The sequence below is a fragment of the Microtus pennsylvanicus genome, chromosome 2 (genome assembly GCF_037038515.1).
Source record: "Microtus pennsylvanicus isolate mMicPen1 chromosome 2, mMicPen1.hap1, whole genome shotgun sequence".
In the NCBI taxonomy this organism is placed as follows: Eukaryota; Metazoa; Chordata; class Mammalia; order Rodentia; family Cricetidae; genus Microtus; species Microtus pennsylvanicus.
In genome coordinates, this window is record NC_134580.1 from 109,249,010 (window position 1) to 109,273,209 (window position 24,200).

General features: G+C 39.3%; 1 protein-coding gene across 2 annotated transcripts in view; it reads left to right on the plus strand.

The window, feature by feature from the left end:
- The window catches only part of Atrn (attractin), a 141,528-nt gene that overhangs the window by 69,577 nt on the left and 47,751 nt on the right, over positions 1–24,200 (plus strand). For both annotated transcript variants that reach the window (XM_075962200.1, XM_075962201.1), the window contains exons 15-24: positions 252–442; positions 4,691–4,910; positions 6,177–6,362; positions 6,802–7,035; positions 11,147–11,284; positions 12,699–12,792; positions 13,483–13,535; positions 17,456–17,550; positions 21,036–21,114; positions 23,156–23,313. In XM_075962200.1, the coding sequence (XP_075818315.1) occupies positions 252–442; positions 4,691–4,910; positions 6,177–6,362; positions 6,802–7,035; positions 11,147–11,284; positions 12,699–12,792; positions 13,483–13,535; positions 17,456–17,550; positions 21,036–21,114; positions 23,156–23,313 (1,448 nt within the window). The remainder of the gene's footprint in view (positions 1–251; positions 443–4,690; positions 4,911–6,176; positions 6,363–6,801; positions 7,036–11,146; positions 11,285–12,698; positions 12,793–13,482; positions 13,536–17,455; positions 17,551–21,035; positions 21,115–23,155; positions 23,314–24,200) is intronic.

Genomic DNA, 24,200 nt, shown 5'->3' on the forward strand with positions numbered 1-24,200 from the left:
CTGGCCTGCAGGGGTACATGTAGGCAGAATATTGTATATATAATAAATAAATAAATTTAAAAAATTTATTTTAAAAGTTTTTCTATATGTGGAAGTTAATAATGCATCTGATACTCTCACCATATCCTAATGAAGCACCTGGAATTCAAATCAGAAGAATGAGCTTAGATTTCAGTAATTGAACTAGTAATATACTACTTCTATATAATTTCTAAAACTTTGTTTTCTTTCCTTTTCCCCTTTTATAAAAGAAAATATCTGTGGTATTGGCTGGCATTTGGTTGGAAACTCATGTCTGAAAATAACTACTGCTAAGGAAAATTATGACAATGCTAAGTTGTCCTGTAGGAACCACAATGCATTTTTGGCTTCCCTTACATCCCAGAAAAAGGTGGAATTTGTCCTTAAACATCTTCGATTAATGCAGTCATCTCAGAGCATGGTGAGTTAACATTTTCTGAACTTCGGTTTCTAATATCACCTTTCTTCTGAGGGCACAACAGCAGCCTATGTGTAGAAGGCCCCAGTTGTGTATCATGTACCTGATAAGAGAAAGAATTCCAGTAAATGATTAATAGTAGACTGTGTACCTGTACTTCAGAATCTTTTGTTTTAATGCCTTTCTTCATGTATTAAAGAGTTCAGTACTTTGAATATTTTGGTAGTCATATTTGTTAAGTATGAGATAGGAATATATGGAATGAATAATAATATGTACACGTATTTTGGTGTCTTAGTCAGGGTTTCTATTACTATGAAGAGACACCATGGCCATGGCAATTCTTAATGCAAATATTTAATTGGGGCTGGCTTACAGTTTCAGAGGTTCAGTCCATTATAATCATGGTGGGAAACAAGGCAATGTGTAGGCAGACGTGGTGCTGGAGAAAAGAGCTGAGAGTTCTGCATTTTGATCCTCAGGCAACAGGCAGTGAACTGTGTCCTACAGCGGGCGTGGCTTGAGCATATGAGATCTCAAAACCCACCTCCACAGTGACACACTTCCTCCAGCAAGCCCACACCTACGAAACCTCACCTCACTCCCTATATATAGGCCATGAATCTATGGAGGCCATACCTATTCAAACCACCACAACTGGTGACATTAGATTATTTCGTACTAGATTTTCATATCTAGATCCTTCTTGGAGAAGGGAGGGTACAAAGCTAGCTATCTAAGTGTTATTAAGCCGTTTGCATCCCTTAAGGTGTTATAGCATGTCATGTGATCCCCAATAAGACGTGTAAAACCCGGCTAGCCCAGAAGAGGGCACTTTCTTGCTAAGGCTTCTGAATTCAAAAAGGTCCAAATTCTCCTACTGTCTAGCTAAGTTCTTGAACAGCATGTAGTTGATGTTACATGATTCCATTTGGCATTTTTCATGCAAAGTCTAAGAATTGTGATGCTAAAGTTCATTGGGTAGGTATTCACAGAGCAGGTTTTCTGTCTGTGCTGGCTATGGTACAGGGAGATATGGGGTATATGTTTTTGTCTAGCCGGGAGAAAAAAGGCACCACCTTCTCATAACATGAGCAAGTATAGTATGGATTCTGGCTGTTAAGCCCAGGAAGTCCATATATCTTGAAATGAGCTCAAGCTGGACTAGAGAAGGATTTCTGGCAGTAGATAAAAGCTAGCATTCCTCAGAAACTTGTGAAATTGGTCCCCATCTGTCAAAAGGAGTAATTTCCTTATCACTGTGACGCCTGTTATTATATCAAGGCACATATTGGCCACCAGGCCCCTCAGTATCACAAGTACCTGCTCTGTACCTCAAAGTCCAGGCTAGTCTCCTAGCCCCCCCCCCCCTCGGCTACTCTTCCTGATAACCCACACAATGTGTCCATCTCACAATTCTCTCTTCATCACCTGCGCTCCCCACTGTTCTTTCCCACTGTCCCATTCCCCTAGCCCTGGCCATATCCAGTCCTTTTCTCTTTCCGGTCACATAACTAATAAAGTATTCAATAGCAGAGAGTAGTGGAGGTAGAGATGGAGAGGTAGCAAGAGGATAACAAGAGATGAGAGTATGGGGGGAACAAATCCTGTGGATTATAAGGAAGACAGGTATTTTCGGGGAGAAGGGCCAGGAGACTAGCATGGGTTTTGAAATGTATAACAGGTACTTGTGATACTAGGGAGCTTGGGGGGAAGGGGCTGCTCACAGAGGCCAGAAGAGGGTATTGGATCCCCTGGAGTTAGAGTTACAGTTGTAAGCTGCTTGATGTGGGGGCTGGGATCCAAACTTTAGTCCTCTGGAAGAGCAGCATTATCTGCTGAGCCATCCCTCCACCTCCTATAAAGATTTGTTGTTGTTTTGTTTTGTTTTTAAATTGCAATGGGGAGCCAGGCACTGTGTTATATGGGGTATTCCAGACAAGCCAGAGGTACATAGGGACACCTGCCTCAAAAACAAAAAACAAAAACAAACAAACAAAAACCCCAAAATAACAAAGTTAGAATGAGAAAGAAATTTCAGGGCTACCCAAGACTGGAGCTCAGTTGTAGAGTTCATGCCCAGGAGACCCTGGATCTTACTCCTTACAGCAAAAACAGAGGAGGCAGAAATTATTCTACAGGTTCGTGACTTTTTAAAAAATAAAATGTAGCATGGAGTTAGATAAAATGTGACACATACTCAGATAAATAGATAAAATGTGATTATGGATATTTGTCATTGTTTAGGGGTATTGCTAACAAGTTGTTATTGATAATGGTCAGGAAAAAAGCTTACCAAAGGAAATTAGATTCAAGGTTTTTATTTTAAAAAGAAAAAAGGGGCTATAGATATAATAGGATAAAAGGGTAGATTATTGAATCTACTCTGAAAAGAAAAAAGGGAGGATATAGATATAATAAGATAAAAAAGATAGATTATTGAGTCTACTTTTAAAAAACAACTATTAGTTTTAAATGCTTTACATTGGATTGGATTTTTGTATATTGTATACAAATGTATGTTTATGCAAATTTGAAATTAATTTTGTTAGAACATACTGTACATGCATTTCTACTCTTGTTCAAGGTATTCCACCTATACAACTCATTTAACAATGTAATGCAAATTTCTAGTCCTTGAAAATTATTGTTACCAACTGTTTAGGGTAATAAGGAAATGCAGGTTAGTTTCAGTCACCTATTACAATCGAACTTGTAGTCACATTAGGTATGTTTTCAAGGTCAAACAGAGGTGTATTTTAAGTAGACATGTCATTTTCAAACACTTCAGAGATCTACAGAGTATGGCATTTAAGATGTTTTAATAACATAGATTCTTTCTCCTTTGTTTTTTATGACAATGAGACATGTTTGCTCCTGGCAGCACCAATCTACTTCAGAGAAGATAATGGGCTTTGAAGAAACTCCACATGGAGTTTACTTCCTTTGTGGCAAAAGTAAGCCACTGGGCAAGAAAGTACCCTTGCCTCAAACCACTGCCACTTTCCTGTCCTAATGGGACAAGCAGGACACAAGAAGAGAGTGACTGCCAAACCTTAACAGACAAGGCAGGGAAATCCTTCAAAAACCCTGTTTCATAGAAAAGTCTGTCAGATATTCTAGGACTGTAGGCTGAAGATGGATGCACCAATGTTGCAGAGGAACTTTGGGTGACTGTCTAGGCAGACATCTGTTTCTGTCATTTCTCACAATTTTCAGAATTTACTTGCTCTCACTTCCTGCTTACCCAGTTAATATTATTTCCTTCTTGGGTCTCTGAGAGAGTTGAAGACTAGATAGTTAAAGTTTTCCTTGTTTACCAGACACAGAAAGCAAGTTATAATAGAAAGTAAATTAGGTACAAGACTTCAGACTCACCAAGACAAGAATAGCTGTGGAGTATTTTCTCTGAATTCTTCAAATGCAAATGGACTAGACATCGTTGATAAATTTAATGCCTGTATATATCGTACATAGTTCACATCTTTAATCCCAGTATAGGGAGTCATACCTTTAATCCCAGCACTAGAGGGAAATATAAGATGGGAGGAGACAGAGGCTCATCTCTGTCTGCAGTCACCCAGCCTTGGTAGAGGTAAGACTTTTCTAGTGGCTTGTCTGTAAGCTTTTCTAATCTTCAACTTGAACCCCAATATCTGTCTCTGGGTTTTTATTATTCATGCTACAACATATACATAGACACAGTAGACTGTGATCTCACCTTTAAAAAAAGAAGGAAAGTATCACCTTGAGCAACAGAGATGAGCCTGAGATTTGGCAGTTACATAGCAGGAAAACTGGAAAAGAAAATGTATGTGTTAGGCTGTGCCCCGTGGCTAATGGAACAATTTTTAAATCATCTAAACTGGCCATAGAGGCTCAGGTTAGGCATACAATCTATATTTTAAAAGTATTAGTAAGGTGACTTCATTTATGAACCTTATTTGTGGATGATTGTTTCTTTATAGCACTTGTCATAGAACACAAGTAGTTTGAAACTTGATTATTTCTTTACTACTGATCTCTGGAAGTCTAGTCTTGCTGTGTTATCTTCTTTGAGCCATTTTTATCCTCTGCAAAGTAATCATATTGAAAAGATCACTTATTTTAATCTACCTTGCCTGAGTTTGGAGAATAAGGAGCTTTTCACGTGTCTGTGGGGTATGCCCAAACTAGTGTTTTTTATGTCAAAGCCTGTTTTGGTAAAGACATGCTTGTATTCTTAACTGTCTTTTTTTTTTTTGCCTGTAGTCCAAGCTCACTCTGACTCCATGGGTTGGTCTTCGTAAGATCAATGTTTCTTACTGGTGCTGGGAGGATATGTCTCCATTTACAAATAGTTTGCTACAGTGGATGCCATCTGAGCCCAGCGATGCTGGCTTCTGTGGGATCTTGTCAGAGCCTAGTACTCGGGGATTGAAGGCTGCAACCTGCATCAACCCACTCAATGGCAGTGTTTGTGAAAGGCCCGGTAAGGACATGGGGGAGTACAGTGCTCCAAGACGTTTACCAGGAAAGCAGAGGAGGCGCAGTTGACTGAGTACTGAGATATGTAAGATACATGTGACAGCAGTTAGTAAACACTGATTCAGGCCTGTTTATTTTAAACAGAACACAAAATCCCAATGTAGAAGGAAACAGTTTGAGTCATACTCAAAACCAAAAATAAAACTACTGAAAGAATCTAATTTAATATTGAGCTAGACTGTTTTGTTGACCACAAAAGTGTTGAGAATCGTTCTGAAAGGTGATTTCCTTTGTGTTGGCAGAGAAAGGCTATGGAAGAAAGAACAACACAGAAACCAAAAACCTTTAGAAAAGCAGCAAATCAGGACAGTACTCAGAGAGCTGCTGTGGGGAGGGCATTGCAAAAGACACCGATAGAGCCAACCCCAGGCTGTGGCAGTCCCGTGCTGAGGCTAAGGCTGGACTCCATGATGGCGGGCCCAGCACAGCCACACACAAATGAGAACTCAGAAGCAAGAGGGGCAAGTACAGGTTATTTGGGGAGGCTAAGCTCCATTCCCAGCAGGTCTTGAGTAATACTGAGGTGTTAGGTGGAAGAGAGTCACAGCATGGGAGTTGCCTTAGGAAAAGGTTTCTAAAGTACTTAAAAAATACTTACTATTTTTTAATAATGTGGGATTTGTGTGTGTGTGTGGGAGAGAGAGAGGGGGGGGGGGGAGAGAGAGAGAGAGAGAGAGAGAGAGAGAGAGAGAGAGAGAGAGAGAGAGTGTAGAGGTGCCTAGGAGGATAGAGGTGTCAGATCCCTTGGAGCCTGACAGGAGTGCTGGCAAGTGAGATTGGGTCCTCTGGAAAAGCAGTACCTGCTCTTAACCATTGAGTCATCTCTCCAGCCACCTGGGTTTCTAAATTTCTTACAACAAAGCTTTTTGTCCTTGTTGAATGCTAAATGCTTTGGTGAATTTAATGCTTTCATCCGTCAAAATTTTAAATGTAGAATTTTAACAAACTCAGGTAAGTTCGAAGACGCCTACAGTTTACCATGAGCCATTGTGAGTCCACGATTTTTATGTTTCCCCACCTTCAGTGCTTTTTGAAAAGAAAGTCCGTGTTCCCCTGAATGCTTAAATACACTTGAATAAACAGAACCCATGAGTCCCAAGTTTCTTGGATTTCCTCCATGTAGTAGTATAGTGCTGAACTTCTTTCATAATGCACATTGAAAAGTCTTTGATCCTAGCTGACCAGTGTCCCTTTTGGGCTTAATTCCCAGCAAACCACAGTGCCAAGCAGTGCCGGACACCATGTGCCCTGCGGACAGCGTGTAGCGAGTGCACTAGCAGCAGCTCCGAGTGCATGTGGTGCAGTAACATGAAGCAGTGTGTAGACTCCAATGCCTATGTGGCCTCCTTCCCTTTTGGCCAGTGTATGGAATGGTATACAATGAGCAGCTGCCCACGTAAGTGAAAAGAGCCTGGGACATTTACCAGCAGGTTGGACTTGACCTTTTGCTCAAGTCTGTTCAGAAGATGGTTAGGCTGGTCTTTCCAGATTAAAATGTGTATAAGGAATTGGGTACAATGATCCATGCAGTAAATCAGATAAATCTAGGTTAGGTCACAAGGTACAGAATAACTTCTCTTCTTCAGGGCCATATAGTTCAGTCTCTAGAATGTCTCCATATCTTAATCTGCCTGTTTGTAAAGTGCTTTCTGGTACAGGACCTCACAGGTCCCTTCTACTTCCAACTTCCTTGTATTGAAAAGATGGGGAAAGTCTCTGTTGTATGTTCTGTAAAATCGTGGGCTCTTTAAATTATTTCATTTCAGTAGTCACTATAAGGCACTTGTACATCTACTTGTGATAATGAATTACAAGTTTAATTTTTTTTTTAATAGCTGAAAATTGCTCTGGCTACTGTACCTGTAGCCATTGCTTGGAGCAGCCAGGCTGTGGCTGGTGTACTGACCCTAGCAATACTGGGAAAGGGAAATGTATCGAGGGCAGCTATAAAGGACCTGTGAGGATGCCTTCACTGGCCTCTGCAGGAACTGTGTATCCACAGCCTCTCCTCAACTCCAGTATGTGTCTCGAGGACAGCAGATACAACTGGTCTTTCATTCAGTGTCCAGGTAAGATGCCTGTGTATTCTAATCCAGATGTCTTACTACCTATTTGTAAAGAATCAACCTTGACATAAAACTGGCCAGCACAGATCCCTAGCCCATTTTTAAATTGAGACATTTGCTTCCTTGACTCTGACTTTGGAGTTCTATGTTCTGGATGTTAATTCTCTGTCCGATGTATAGCTCACAAAGATTCTCCCCATTCTTCTTCACTTGATTGATTTTTTTTTCTTAGCTGCACAGAAGCTTTTTAGCTTTATGAAGTCCCATTTACCAGTTAGTTGTTGTCCTCAATTCCTGGGCACATGGAGTCCTCAATAGAAAGTCCTTTTCTACACATATATCATGTAGGGTACTGCCTATGTTTTCTTCTAAAGTTTCAGTGTTTTGGGTTATGTCTTTGATCCATTTAGAGTTAGTTATTTTGAAAGGTGATGGATACAGATCTATTTTCATTCTTCTGCATGTGAACATACGGTTTTCCCAGCATCATTTGTTGAAGATGTTATCTTTCCTATGTTTTTGCCTCTTTGTGAAATAGCAGATGGCTGTAGCTATGAACATTGCTGTTTGGCTCTTCTGTTTTATTCTGTTGGTCTGCATGTCTGTTTTATACTCACGCCAAATTGTTTGTATTGCGATAGCTCAGTGATGTACCTTGAAATCTGTGATGGCAATCCCTGCAGTTTTATTCCTTTTGCTCAACATTGCTTTTGCTATCTAGACTCTTTTCGGGTTCCATGTGAATTTTAGGATTTTTCCCCCTATATTTGTGAAGAATGTTCTCAGTATTTTGATTGGGATTGCATTAAATCTGTAAATTGCTTTTCGGTAGGATGGTGATTTTCACTGTAGGAGTCCCTCATAGATATTATTCCTAGATATTGTATTGTCTTTGGTATTTTAAATGGGAGTGTGTCAGTGTTTTTAAGTTTATTTATTTATTTTTTATTTTACTGATATTTATTGAGCTCTACATTTTTCTCTGCTCCCCTCCCTGCCTCCCCCTTCCCTTCAACCCTCCCCCAAGGTCCCCATGCTCCCAATTTACTCAGGAGAGCTTGTCTTTTTCTACTTTCTACTTCCCATGTAGATTAGATCTATGTAAGTCTCTCTTGGTGTCCTCATTGTTGTCTATGTTCTCTGGGATTGTGGTTTGTAGGCTGGCTTTCTTTGCTTTATGTTTAAAAACCACCTATGAGTGAGTTCATGTGATAATTGTCTTTCCGTGTCTGGGTTACCTCACTCCAAATAATGTTTTCTAGCTCCATCCATTTTCCTGCAAAATTCAAGCTGTCGTTATTTTTTTCTGCTGTGTAGTACTCCATTGTGTAAATGTACCACATTTTTCTTATTCATTCTAAAATACGTTTATTTTTTTTTTAAATTTATGTGTACGAATATTTGTTGGAACTTAATCTGTGCACCAGAAGATGGCATTGTATCCTTTGGGACTGGATTTACAGACAGTTATGAGCTGTCTTGTAGGTGCTGGCAATTGAACCCAGGTTCCCTGCAAGAACAGTTTATCTACTGAGCCTTCTCTCCAGCCCAAGAGCTACTGATATTTGAAAGCTAATTTTGTACCTTGCCACACTTTATTGAAATTGTTCATTGTTTCTAGAAATTTAATGATGGACTTTTTGATATTTCTTGTGTATAATAGCATGTCATATATCAATAGGAATAATTTGACTTCTTTTCCTATTTGTATCCCTTTAATTTTTTCTCCTGCCTTATTGTTCCATCTAATGCTTCCAGCACTGTATTAAAAAGGAGTGGGGACTGTGAACAACCTTGTCTTATTTTTTATTTTAATGGGATTGCTTTGAGTTTTTCCTCATTTAAGATAATGTTGGCTGTGGGTTTGTCATATCCAGCCTTTATTATGTTGGGGTATGTTCATTCCAGTATTGTTTTCTCTAGGACTTTTATCATGAAGGCATTGGATTTTTTTCCCGAGCTCTTTTCTTCATCTTCTTAGATGTGATTTCATTGATTTTTTTGTTGTTGTTGTTGTTTTTTTGTTTTTTTTGTTTTGTTTTTCGAGACAGGGTTTCTCAGTGGCTTTGGAGCCTGTCCTGGAACTAGCTCTGTAGACCAGGCTGGTCTCGAACTCACAGAGATCCGCCTGCCTCTGCCTCCCGAGTGCTGGGATTAAAGGCGTGCGCCACCATCGCTTGTGATTTCATTGTTAAGTCTACTTATATGATTTATTGTATTTACTGACTTAGGTATGTTGGGTCTACCTGAAATTCTTGGATAAAGCCCAGTTACTTGTGATGGATGATCTTCTTGATATGTACTTGTATTGTGTTCACTAGTATTTTATTGAAGACTTCTGCATCTGTGTTTGTCAGGCATACTGGTCTGCAGTTTGGGTACTGAGTGTTAGTGTCATTCAGGCTTTGGAAATGAATTTGGGAGTGATCCTTCTATTCTTTTTTTATATAATTTAAGAATTGTTGATTATTGTTCTTTTTTGAACATCTGGTAGAATTCTGCTATGAATCTATCTGGCTCTGGACTCTGTCTAGTTAAAAGGCTTTTTATTACTATTTCATTCTCTTTATTTGCTATGGTCTGTTTCGGTTGCTAATTGCCACATGATTTAACTTTGGTAGTTTGGATGAATAAAGAAATTCTTCCATTTCTTTTAGATTTCCAACTTAACGGAATATGGGGTTTTAAAGTATTTCCTTATAACATTCTGTATTTCTTTGGTGTCTGTTGTGATGTTTCCCTGTTCATTTATGATTCTGTGGATCTCTTTGTGGCTAGCTGGCCAAGGGTCTCTCACTCTTCTTACCTTAAGAACCGACTCATAGAGTCCTTGAGGTTTTTTTTTTTCTCATTTTTTTTTATTGTTCCAGTTTCATTTATTTCTTCTTTGATTTTTTTAAAAATTATTTCATGTCATCTGCTGGGTTTGGGTTGGGTTTTATTTCAGTTCCTGTTTTTCCAAAGTTTCCCCTTGCATCCTTAAGTCATTTATTTGGGCTCTTTGGATTTCTTAATGAGAACCTTGGGACACACTTCCCTCTTAGAACTGCTTCTAACTTAGAGCTTAGGGGATTTGTCGTGTTGTGTTTTCTTTTAAATTTAGTTCCAGGAATATTTTGATTTCTTCTTTGAACTTTTCATCATTCAGTAATTAATTTATACACTTACTAGAGTTTTGTTGACTGTTGATTTTAAGTTTCATTTCATAATGGACAGATAGGATACATAGATTTTTTTTTTGTATTTATTAAGGTTTTCTTTGTGTCTCAGCATGTGCTTCCCTGTGCTGCTGAGTAGAATGTATATTCTTTGTCATTTAGGTAGGCTAGTCTATGAATATCTGTCAAATTCATTTTATGTAAAAAGTCATTTAATTCTGAGGTTTCTCTGCTTATTTATTTTTTTCCAAATGACTTATTTATTGGAAAAAGTAACTTGTTAAAGTCATGTACTATTACTCATTTTTTTAAAAGGAGAAGAAAAGAAAGATAAATAATTTAAAAAATCCCGAAAGGAAAGATATCAAATATGAACCATGTTTTTTGGGTAATGAGATTATTTTTTGTTTTTTTCCTCTTTTCCTTCGTTTTTGAAGTACACTATCATAAGCATCAGTTTTTATAATGAATAATAACAAAAATTATTTTTATATTTTTGTAGACTTTCACCTTGCTTGATAATATGATTTTGATTTTTCAAGACTAATTTGCTTTTGGTATTTTTATTTTCTCAGACTGGTTTTTAGCGAACCTTGTTTTGTTTTGTGTGTCTTGGCATCAAACTTGCTACATAGCCAAGGACAGCCTTGAATTCCACACCCAGCTCTTTTTCCTTCTTCCTTTTTTTTTTTATTGAAAAAAAAAACTTTTTTAAATGGGAATCTCACTATGTTACCTAGTCTGACCTCTAGCCTCCGGGCTTAAGCAAGGTAGGGCCGTAGAATAGGGATGCTGCCTGCCTCTTCCTTCCTAGTAGTTGGAACTGTAGGCGCAGACAACCTTGCTGAACTAACTTGATGATTAACATTTAGAGTATATGCAAATCAGTCTGTGGAATTTACCTACCCAGTCCTCCTGTGGGACAGACGGAACCCTTAAAATTCTTTGCCTTTCAGCTTGCCAGTGCAATGGCCACAGCAAATGTGTCAACCAGAGTATCTGTGAGAAGTGTGAGAACCTGACCACCGGCAAGCACTGCGAGACCTGCATATCTGGCTTCTATGGTGATCCGACTAATGGAGGCAAATGTCAGCGTAAGTCACACTAGTCAGCTTTGTTAGTGGTCACAATCAAGTGGAATAGTACAGTACTTGCATTTGACTTAAATGTCTTAAAGGGAAAAGCCGCTTGGTTTGGGATTCTGTCTTTCTTATTAGATAACAGTGTTAAGTGTTCGACTGATCTGGAAGAGGAAAGAGCTGAACTTACAGGTTTGGGGGCAGCTGGTTAAAGCAACAAACCAGCAGTGAAGGAGTTAAACCCTTATGTACACTGAGCAGAAGTAAAAACAAGAAGCTAACATCAGGAAAGGCATCAGCTGCCTCTGTTCCATCTTTCCTCCCATGGAAGCACATTAGCTCAGGGGAAGCAGGGCATCGCTGGGTGCGTGGTCATCTTCTCACTGTTGGGGAGCCAGGTCAGCAGCCTTGTGAGGGGAGAGAGAGGAAAGCTGGGAATGAGAAGTCAGAACGAAGACAGTCTCTTCAGTTTCTCTCTTCCATAACAAGGTACTGCAGAGACATCCAAATAAGTCTTCTCCTGGAAACCTCAGAGAGAGACGTAGGAGTAATGTACATTTGAAAACCTGTGGCATCCAAGGGAACCCCCTTCTGAACTAACGTCTGTCAGAGACTGCAACACCTGGCTCTGCCAGTCTGTGGTGGGAGGGCCACTGACCTCCTGAGGACCCCCGATAAAGTCTTTGCAGTGGCCTGCGTTTGGTCTTGTTTGGTTGGTTTTAGACAGGATCTAGGGAATTGAAGATGAACTTGAACTTCTTATCCTCCTGTCTGTACCTCCCAAATGCCCAGCTTCACATGGGCTCTCCTTAGAACTTCTCAGATAGTTTAATATTTGAATAGTTCCACATTTTCATATTCAAGTCTGAAGTCTGAAAGCCATAGGCTGCTTTATTGTTAGAACATAAGTTTATGTCTTTTTAATCAGTAAGTCACACTTATGAACTCATTTTTTTATTTGTTCCAGTTTACAATTGAAAAATATTGTGAATCCTATAGTTTAAAGACCCCTTAAGCTCAAATTAAGAAAGGAGTTCTCAGGCCAAGAAAAAACTCAATAGCAGGTCATCTCCTCAGGGCAAGGACCCAGCACATGACATACTACAAATGCTCTTAAATATGTATTGAACAAAAAAACATAGTGCTGGAAGAGTCTGTCACAGAGATGGAAATAGCGAATACTTCGGGTGGCAGCAGAAAATAGCTTTGTCTTTCCTCCTGCCTTGAATGGTGATTCCTTTAATGCCATCTTTGTATTATTAGAAATAAATCATTAGCTGAAAAATAATGAATCTTACTCAGTGCTTTTTCTTGCGTCAGTCTGTTTTTCCTATAAACCCATTTCAGGCAAAATTATTTGTCTTAATCAAAGTCTGTGGTAATAAACTGTCAAACCAGTTGTGACCTGTGTTCCATTCCTTTTCTTCAGCATGCAAGTGCAACGGTCATGCATCGCTGTGCAACACCAACACTGGCAAGTGCTTCTGCACCACCAAGGGTGTCAAGGGGGATGAGTGCCAGCTGTGAGTACCACACTCTTTGTATCACCGGTGAGGGCCAGGGGATGAAGCTGCATGAAGCCTGAGAGCACCTGCTTGCCTATTGTTGCCCTGGTTTCCCGGGGTCTTCGAGTAGATTAATTTGGACATTTGCCTTTTTGCTTCAGATAGGTTGCCTTGGTTACTTTGCATTGCTCTAATAAAACACCATGACCAAGGTAACTTATAAAAGAAAGCATTTAATTTGGCTTATGGCTTCAGAAAGTTAGAATCTCTCTAAATTGAGTTCCAGGCCAGCTAGGGCTATGTATGAGATCCTGTCTAAACAAACAAATGAATAAATAAATATAAAAAATTTAAAAAGAAAATAAAGGAATATAATTGGTTTACATAGGAAGAACAGGGTAGAAATGAGAAACAAATGTTTAAAAATATTTTAGCTGCACTTTGAGAAGAATACATAATCCACACAAAAGTGAAAATGTGGTTTTCTTATAAGAAGAATCTAGCATTATTACTCATGGACTTGCTTTTAGACTATTGCTGGTGTAAACTGCTGAGTAGTTAGCAGAAAAACTGATGCAAATAGATTAGTCCTTCTGACCTAAATAATGGTATAGTTTATGTAAAAGGATCCACTTGGTGTAAAAATGAATGTAGATTCTGTGCTTTAAATATCAACAGAAAATATTTTCTTTTTTTTTTTTTCTCTAGATGTGAGGTAGAAAACCGATACCAGGGAAACCCTCTCAAAGGAACATGTTATTGTAAGTTTTTATAATTCTTGTTTCTAGAAACATAGTAATTGAGCAAAACTGCATTGTTTTCTTTTACATGGTTTAAGAATGAAATGCTTGATGAAGGTTAATATCCAGTGAGAAGTCAAGAACAATGGCACTGGGTTTTGATCCTACTGCACGTACTGGCTTTGTGGGAGCCTAGGCTGTTTGAATGTTCACCTTACTAGACCTGGATGGAGGTGGGAGGTCCTTGGACTTCCCACAGGGTAGGGCTGATGAGAGAGGGGGAGTTGATTGGGGGAAGGGGAGGGATATGGGAGGCGGTGGCAGGGAAGAGACAGAAATCTTTAATAAATAAATAAGAAAAAAAAAAGAATGAAATGCTTGAGGGCTATAGCAAATACTCATAGACATGTGCCTGACTTGGTGAGTACTATTTTAATTGTGGGCATAGTTCTGTTAGTCTGTCCATAGCAATTAACAGGGATATGCTTTGCTGGCTTTCCTTGATTCCTCAAAAGCTCACCCCATTTGCCATTGCCTGGTGTAGTCTATCACAACGCAATTCAAGATGGAATATGACGGAAGAGTTTGTGAGATACAGGTGAAGTTTTAGCATCTCTGTGGAGCTGAATTGTGTTCACCACATATTTAGGAACAAATAAAGCAAAACACCAAATTCTTAACTTGGAGTGAAAAGTGAGTCGGGTAAGGTAGCCAGGATTATTATAAATATATTTTCTGAATGTATGAAAATCTATATAGTAGGTTCCAGATTATAGAACAAGAGATAAAGGAATTAATGTTTGACATTTGCAGACGTAAATACAAGCTGTAGAAGAAAGCACGGTCTGTGTTAGGTACAAAAAGTGCTCTTCTGTAGCCTTAGGGCAGCTTTCAAGTTGTGTTCTCCTACCTCAGCTTCCCAAGTAGCTGGGACCACTGGTCCTACAGAATTCTTAGTTATGTTTCTAAAACTGATTCATCAAAGAAAAATGTTAATGTGTACTTTTTCAAAATTTAAAAGTTACATTTTGAAAATTGGGTGTGCAAATGTAGCTCAGTAGTAGAGTGCTTACCTAGCAAGGTCCTGGTTTCAGTCCCCAGCACCACAAAACAAAAAACATTTTTTAAAAATTAAAAACAAGCTGAGTGTAGGGCCACATGCTTTTAATCTCAGCACTTGAGAGAACATGAGATTGAGGCCTGTCTGGACTACATAGTATAAACCTTCTCAAATGATACTTGCATTATTTTCTTTAAAACCCTTTTTGTTGTTATTTTATGTGTATGCATGTTATTACAACGTGTATGTCTGTGTAACATGTATGTCTGGTGCCGTTGGAGGTCAGAAGAGGGTATCTGGCTCCCTGGATTTGAAGTTACCAACAGAACTTGGATTTGAGTACTGGTAATAAAACCTGAGTCCTCTGGAAGAGCAGCCAGTCCTCTTAACCACTGAGCTGTCTCTGCTGCCCTCAGCCCCTCTTTTTAAATTTAAGACAAAGGCCTCAGTATGTAGCTTCAGCTGGCCTAGAACTCGGTTTGTAGAATGGTTGACCTTGAACTCACAAAACATCTTCCTGTCTCTGCCCCTATAATTGAGTATTGGGATTAAAGTAGTACACCACCACCCCTGTCCCTATAATTTCTACATTTGATAAAAATCTGATGACTAGGATATAGAGAGAACTTTTAGAACTGAATAAGAAATAGTTATAGTTAAAAAGCAAAAGACAAAAAACAAAAACTCTAGCACTGAAGAAAAAACAAATTTTAGAAAACAGGCAAAGATTCACTAAAGAAAATGTGATTGACGAATAATTAAAAATCAACAAATACTTCAGAAAATACTAATCATTATTATGTTGCCATAGGTAGGTAATATATTTAGTACCACGCAATGAGATACAGGCCTGAAATGACTGTAATCAGTCATTTCACACTGGGCTGGGGAGGTAGCTTGGTTGAAGTTCTTGCTGTGCAAGCTTGAGAACCTGAGTTTATACCCAGAACCCTTACAAAAAGCCAAGTATGGTGGCAAGTGCTTTGAATCCCAACACTAGAGAGTGGTGCTCACTGCTAGGTAGTCTACCTGTCTCAAAAGAACAAGGTGGATGGCACCTGAGGAATGACACCCCAGAACGTCTTTGACCAGCAAACTTGCATACACAAAAAAGTGGATTCTCTGGTTTAATAGAAGACAACTATAATCTGTTTTTGCATTCAATCTGTTGTAATAAACCTTCTTTAGTTAACCATGTTGAAAAAGAAAACTGACCTTACCAAACTGGAAAAGGATAGTGTTTTAATCGCCAATTTAGGTAGTTATTGATAGTATTCTTAATATCATAATGACTAGAGAAACTGGTCACTTATTAAAGATTAAAATCTGGAAACAGAAGACAAATTGAAAATGGTATAGTCACTTTGAAAAACCATTTGATACGTTATTTAAAAAATTAAAAGTGGATTTATCAGCTGGAGCTGCTGCTCAATTAGTTCTAGGTCCAGCTCCCAGCACCACATAAACAAGCCCAGAACTGGGGTGAGAGTAGCACAAAGACCAGAGATTTGAGACCAAGCCCAAGTGACTTACAGATGCAATAATCTAATTCTATAAAAAAATTATTTCTTCATGTTTTCCTCTAGTTTTTGTCACTCCCAATTTCAATTAGAATTTTACAATATTGTTAAAGTATTAAAAAGAAGCCAACCTTGGGCTAGAGTAGTAGTAGTATGATAATAATATAAAATAAAACCTGTGATTTCCTTGTCCCATGCTTTCCAGTTCCTAGTAGTCACCCATTCTGTTTTCTGTTTCTGTGAATAGCCTGGGTGTGACATCTGCATGGAGCCATAGTATTCATCTTTCGAGCCTGTGACACTCATCCATGATGTAGCACACTTCAGACTCACCTTTCTTTGGGGCTGGACGCAGCTGAGCACACAGTGCTACCCTAGTGTGCTCAAAGATTCACTTATTTTGGGGGCTTGTTTTTGTTTTTCAGTAGTAACCAGAATAATGGATATGAAAAAGTAGATCATTGTAGTTTTGATTTTCTTTTATTTCACTAATGCTTAGTATGGCTGGTTATCTTTTTATATTCTTATTGGCCATTATTACGTCTTATTTAGGAAAAAATAAACCTCTTCAAGAGTCTCACTATGTAGCCTTGGCTGACTTATAACTTCTTGTGTAGACCAGGCTTGACCTAATTTCCCAGCTCTCTATGTCCCTCACCCCTGTTACTGAGATTAAAGGCATATGTCACCACACCTGACAATCCTGCCCTTTTCTAAGACAGGTCTTTATTGTTTTGTACAACAGGCTTTAAAATTGTGTAGTCTGTGGTAGTGAACATGCTTTGAAGTTGTAGCACACTGGTATATATGACTGTTTTATTCCTTTCCATATTACTAAAGTTATATTCTTTGTCCCCGACTTTGAATTCACCCTTTTCCCACAAAGACCTGGTTTCTGTTATGTCATTCGTTTATACCTTTGTGTCCTTAAGTAAAGCATAGCATGTATAAATAGATATTTAGTTAATATTCATAGATGAATTCATTTTGAGCCAAAGCCTCAATCAGGGTCTTAGTAAGTAAGGCTTGCTGGGTAATTCAAAAGATACTGCAGAGATTTGGTTTCACAGGTTTGAAAAAAACCTGTGTGAACTGCCCATAATGGCACACAGCTGTACTTGTGTACAGGTGCAGGAGGATCAGGAATTCAAGGCCAGGTTAGGCAACATGAGACCCAGTCTCAAAATCCTGGGGATAGTTAGTATCCTTTCATAGCTGCTGATTTTGTGAGTAACACAAGCTGTGCCTTCAGAGACCTGTTTTATTTTGTATCAGTTCTTATTTTTTAATTCTTATTATATATGTGTGGTATATATGATTTGCCTGTATCATTTTTAAGTATGTATTCTTTCTTCCCGTAGATACCCTTCTCATTGACTATCAGTTCACTTTTAGTCTGTCCCAGGAAGACGATCGCTATTATACAGCCATCAATTTTGTGGCTACTCCTGATGAAGTAAGAATTTCTTTCAAGTTGTCTTATTTTGTGTTGAATTTTGTACGGGTCTTTTACCTTGGTCATCCTGGACAGAAGTACTGCATAGTAGCAGAATAGTATCAGGGTGGGAATATACCTGGTAATCTTTTACATATTTTTTTCATTTACTTGACAATGTTATACTACCAATAAGTCACCTTCCCCCTTGCATGTGTGCAGTGTGTGTGTGTGTGTGTGTGTGTGTCCCTCTCAATTTAATTAGTTTATTGCAGATTGCAAGAGCATGGGTGCGAGGTTATTTACTGGTGCTTGGGCACCCTGGCAGTGATTACAGCCCTGCAGAAAATGACTCCCTCTTCTCAGGTAGCCTTTAACTGGCAGTAGTTCCTCAGGGAACAAGGTAATGTCTAGACTCCACATTTTATCTTCTTCTTACTCCAAAGGTGAACATCACTGAGTTTTTAAAGTAGTAGTAGAATAATGTTCATGACAGTGTATTAAGAAGACAAATTATTGAGTGAACAGATTTTTAAAATTTATTTACTATGTAATGAATGCTGCACCGACTTGTATGTCTGTACATCATGTGTACAGTGCCTGTGAAGGCCAAAAGTAGGGGTTGGATCCCCTGGAACTGGAGTTACAGACCATATGTGTGCTAGGAACCAACCCAGGGTACTCTGCAAGAGTAGTAAGTGCTCTTAACTGCTAGGCTGTTTCTCTAGTTCCTAAGGGTGAACAGCTCTTTAAGTAAATGTAAGCAATCTTAAATTACTCTATGGCAAAGTTTTGCAGATGCACCTAAATTTTTAAAAATTATTTTGTTTTATTTTTATGGGTGTTTTGCCCACATGTATGTTTTCCTGGTGCCTGTAGAGGCAAGAAGAGGGCATTGGATCCCCTGCAACTGGAGTTGTGGGTATAACACCATGGGTATCACAGCACGGGTGTGTGGATTCATGCCGGTCGATGAAATGAAGACTCAGAGACACCTTGAGAATAAATTTAGCCTTTCAGCTGCAGGGGGCTCAGCTCTGTGGACTAAAGCCATTTCCCTGGCTCTTTGGCATTTTTATTTTTCCCTATGTTTACACGTTAGCTAGTAGATTTCCATATCTCAAAACATTGAATGAAGCTTCCAAAGAGGTACCATGGTTTTCTGGGTTCCCTCTAAACCAAGTTTTGCATTGTGTCCATGGGAAACTCTTAGACAAGATTCACATAGGTATCTGTAATGCAAAGGATGGATTAAGGCTGGGTGCTAATTCTGAAGCTAGACCAGGTATGGCCCAGTGGGGTTTCATGGCTAGTGGAGTTGCTTGCTACCTCTCTGGCGCCAGGGTTCTGGGAATTGAACCCTGGCTCTCTGTTACAGCAGCAAGTGCTCGTCAGTCTTTCAGGGTGTACTTGTACTTAATAGTGTTCATTTTATTTTTTTAAAGTAAACATATGGTAACTATACCTGTAGTCTCAGTACTTGGGAGATGGGGGAAGGAAAATCAGCAACTCAAGGCCAGCCTCAGCTACATAGTGAGTAAAGATCAGCCTGAGCTATACTCTGTCAAAACAAATAAGCATTGTAGAATTTTATAATGCTTGTTAACAAGATGGTTGGTGTGTTTTATGAAAGATTTCTTACTAGGTTTATCTAAATACATGTATTGTATCTTTTACAAAATGACAAGGATTTTAGTCCGTATCATGGGAAGAAGTAGCTGTTAACCGTGTGCTGTCAGCAGATACTTGTTAAATAAATAAATAAACACACATCTCCCCTTGAATTTTCTTGAATGCAATCCCTGTGCTGTGAGAGAAACCTCTCATTTAGAAATCACAATTTTGAAAATGGCATTGCAAATGTTTCCATTGTGGTTTTCTGGTATAACTATCAAATGGTGCTTTTTATAAAAAAGAAAAATTGTAATTTTCTAACCTGTTTTAAATATCTTTTTAAAAATGAGCATTTCTAGCATGGTTGGATTAAGTTATAAAACATAAGAATGCAGCGTCTAAGGCTGAAGAGATGGCTTAGTGGTTAAGAGCACTTCCTGCAGAAGACCAGGTTCCATTCTCAACACCTTCATGACAGCTCACAACTGTCTGTATCTAGAGTTCCAGAGCATCTGATTCCCTTTTCTGACTTTCTCCAACACGAGGCATGCACATGGTACACAGACATATATGCAGGCAAAACCACCAATACATATAAAATAACATTTTTTCCAAAAAGAATATAGCATCTGATTGGTTTGCAAAGCAATTATTTTGTCCTGCTTAATTACTTTTCTATTTGTATGACAAAACACCATGTCTAAGGAAACTTATAAAGAAAGCATTTAATTTGAGGCTCACAGTTCCAGTGGGTTAGATTCTGTGAGCATCAAAGCAGGGAGTAGTATGGCAGCAGGCAGGCAGGCAGGCAGGCAGGCATGGTGCTGAGCAGTAGCTGAGAGCTTACATCTTATCCTCAAGTAGAAGACAGAACAAGAAAGAACTAACTGGGAATGGCATAGGCTTTTCAAACCTCAAAGCCCACCTCTAATGACTCACTTCCAACAAGGCCACACCACCTGACCCTTCCTAAACATTTCTACCAACTGAGGACCAAGCATTCAAACACATGAGTCTGTGGAGGCCATTCACACTCAAATCACTGTAGGCCCCAAAAAATATTTGTTAGTGAAATTTCAGTGAAAACTAAAAACATCATTAGAATTTACCAACAGTGACTTCTGTCCAGCTCCACAAAAACTTCAGTTATTAAAACCAAGAATCAAAATGAAACTGGCACTTTGAACTGCTGTAAGTGGAAAGCAACATTTCAAAGCTAAGAAACCATACTCAGACATATTTTTCTTACAGTAATTTTGGTGAGTGAAATATTTTTTAATTCAAGGATGAATATAAATTATGTTTTAAATTTAGTACATTTGAGCTGTTGTAAGAGTTTTTAGAAACCAATTCCTATTTGAGAGACAGTTTACAATATATGGATTAATAATGTGGATTTCAGTTATAATAAATAAGTAGAAATTGGACCTCTAGGTCAGATTTCTTCCTGGTAATTGGGAACCTTGGGCATTTGGGAACAGCTACTCAGAAATGCTGAACGTAAGTTTCTCTGACAGATGGCACAAGGTGAGGGCCCTTTTTTCATGGAGCTGACATCTCATAAAGTGCTGGATTTCACACTTCTATGGGAGCCAAATGAAATTTTATCTTCATCTTCTTACTTGTGTTGAGAAAAACTGACAAGAAATGTTGCCACCTCTTTGAGCACGAGCTCCTTCTGAGATGTAAAATAGTCTGTGATGAGGTGGTTGAGAGCACTGTGACCTGCTTGTTGCTGTGTCTTAAAATCTGAAAAGGGTTAACAATTCCTAATCTTAAAATCTGAAAAGGGTTAACAATTCCTAATCTTAAAATCTGAAAAGGGTTAACAATTCCTAATCTTAAAATCTGAAAAGGGTTAACAATTCCTAACCGTGTGCATTTCTCATCAGCAAAACAGGGACTTGGACATGTTTATCAACGCCTCCAAAAACTTCAACCTCAACATCACCTGGGCCACCAGCTTCTCAGGTAAAAGACACACCTAGAGGAATGATGGGTTAGCAAATGTAGTATAGGAGTTTGGAAAGTGGCCTCTGGAGCTAAATGAATGAGCTCTTAGTCCACCTTTGCTACTTGGTAGCCATGACACCTTGAACGAGCAAATAAGACTCCTGTCTAACCTTAGGATTACTCAGAATGAATAATCTCAGTCTTTGCCTCCGACATCATAGGTGTGGGTTGGTGGGCAGTCACTCTCTGCCTCCGACATCATAGGTGTGGGTTGGTGGGCAGTCACTCTCTGCCTCCGACATCATAGGTGTGGGTTGGTGGGCAGTCACTCTCTGCCTCCGACATCATAGGTGTGGGTTGGTGGGCAGTCACTCTCTGCCTCCGACATCATAGGTGTGGGTTGGTGGGCAGTCACTCTCTGCTTTGCTGCCACCTCTTATGCCCTATCTGTGCCACCTTCTGGCGCTATGATAATCTCTGTCTGTTCTTCATAGGTGAACAATTAAAATGACTCAAAGTTTTAAGAAATGGAAACTCTTCCAATGAAAAGGGATTTTAATATGTATAGATAACCATACTTTGGGAATTAAACTAAGTCTTAAAAGTACAGCTTTTCCTTTCTTATTTATCTTATGGTGAGTCATTACAATTCTGATGGCCCTAGTATAGCAGTTAATATAGAAAACCACTCCATAACTTGATAACTCTGTAGATAGACCTTGGTTTGAATTTACCTGCACTGTGGTGTTGAACAAGTTATCAAATTTTCCTTTTCTTTTTAAATTGGTTTTTAAGTTTGTTTTATTTAATTCTATGTTTGCCATTGCCTGTGTGTATGTAAATATACCATGTAGTGCAGTGCTTGAGAAGGCCAGAAGAGGGCATCCAGTGCCCTCCCTCCTCCCAACTGGAGTTACAGTCAATTTTGAGCTACCACGTCTGTCCTGATGATTGAACTCAGGTCCTCTGAAAGAACAACCAGTACTCTTAACTGTTGAGCCATCTCTCCAGCCCCAGGTTACCTCCATTTTCTGATCGTTTCCTTCTTATGAAATGATGTGGTAAAAATACCTTGTTATGTGCTAGTGTATCCAACCTTCTTATGTTGCAACATGATAGCTACAAATGTGTTGGGCATATTCACAGCTGTGCCTGAAATATAGTATTACAAGGAATAAGTGAAAAAAAGGAAGTACTTTTTGTAGTGCTTGAAATTTAATCATTCTCAAAGAAATTACTTATTTATTTAGAATCTTGGCCAATGAAGTACATAAAATGTGAGGCCATGTAGAAACAATGTTATACTAGTTAGGGTCCTGAATGCAGTGTTGGCTGGTAACAGAAAGAAGGACTGAGTGACTACTTGAGGACATTCCTGCTAGTGATGGATGAATAAATGTCCCTGGTACAGAGGCCTGAAGCACTGTCACATGTCACAGTGTGAAGAAGAAATACAAAGGACATAAAGTGTTAAGTGCAGAGTGAATGTCAGTGCCTATTTTATGTGTATAAATGTTTTGCTTACATGCATGTCTGTGCATCACGGTGTCTTGTGCCTATGGAGCTCAGAAGAGGGTGTTAGGTGCCCTAGAACTGAAATGACAGGTGACTGTGAGCTGCTGTGTGGGTGCTGGGATTCTAATCTGGAAGAACTGTTGATGTTCTTAACTCTTAGGCCATCTCTCCAGTTCCCACCAGTGCCTCTTATAGGAAGGACTCTGGTGATAATTTCATGGCCACATGTGCCATTTTCAGTATGGATGGTTTGGATACAAGTTTATGTGTCAGTTTTCTTAGGTTCAATCCCAGATCCATTCCCTGCGGCTGTCAACCCTGAGGCTAGTTAATGATTTCTTAGAATTTCGGATTTTCTACTCTATGGATGAGGGATAGAATGTGTTGTGTGGAGTACAGACTGAGCTCCAAAGGCTATTCCTTTGCCATGGTAAGTGGTCAGTAAACCATTACCCTCATTACTAACAAGGGAATACTCCGTCTACTGCCCTGCCTCACCCCTTCCAAAAAAGAGTCTTTATTTTCATTCTTTGCTTCCTTTTAGCTGGAACCCAAACTGGAGAAGAGATGCCTGTTGTTTCAAAAACCAACATCAAGGAATACAAAGATAGCTTCTCTAATGAGAAATTTGATTTTCGCAACCACCCAAACATTACTTTCTTTGTTTATGTCAGTAATTTCACCTGGCCCATCAAAATTCAGGTAAGAAATGCTTTTGAACTTCACTGTATGGATTTAGTGAAGACTAAATTCACTCTTTTGGAGTTAGTGGCAACTGAATGGTACCATGATGCCTTGTCTTTGAGGATTCTTGGCGTAAGACTGAGTAGCATGTGGACGTTGTTCTAGGGGTTGGAGAGATGCTCAGTGAGTGCAGGGCTTGCTGCACAGGCATAGGGACCTGGATTTGCATCCTTGGCACTCACGTAAAAAGTGGGACATGCATGCCAGGCGGTGGTGACACACACCTTTAATCCCAGCCCTTGGTAGGTAGAGGCAGGAGGATCTCTGTGAGCTTGAGTCCAGCCTGGTCTACAAGAGCTAGTTCCGGGACAAACCCCAAAGCTACAGAGAAACCCTGTCTCAGGGAAAAAAGAAAAAAGAAAAAGAAAAGTGTGCCTGTCACCCCAGAACTGGGAAGCAGGAGACAGGAAGATCTGTATGGCTTGCTGGCTAGACAGTCCAAGCTGAGTCTGTGAGCTCTAGATTCAGTGAGAGACCCTGTCTCAAAAAAATAAGGTAGAGAGTGATTGAGGAAAGGCACACCCAGTGATCTCTTGCCTCTGTATGCATGTGCACATGTATTTTGCGTATCTGCTCACACATCAGCCCACAGTATAGCTTTTTTCCTTCCCACACCTGTCACATACCACCCACTTGAGTCACTACTTTGTGTTTCTCCTTTCCTTTATTTTCTGATCATTCATTTGGAGAACTGACTTCATTAAACACTAGGGTAGCTTACAATCTGGCCTTGGTTGTCTTCTTGCTTCATTCCACAGAGGTTCCTGGGTGACTTAGTCATACTGGTGTTTGGTGGTGCTTCTTAGTGTTGCCTCCAGCCTGACTCCCATGGAGATGTCACGCCA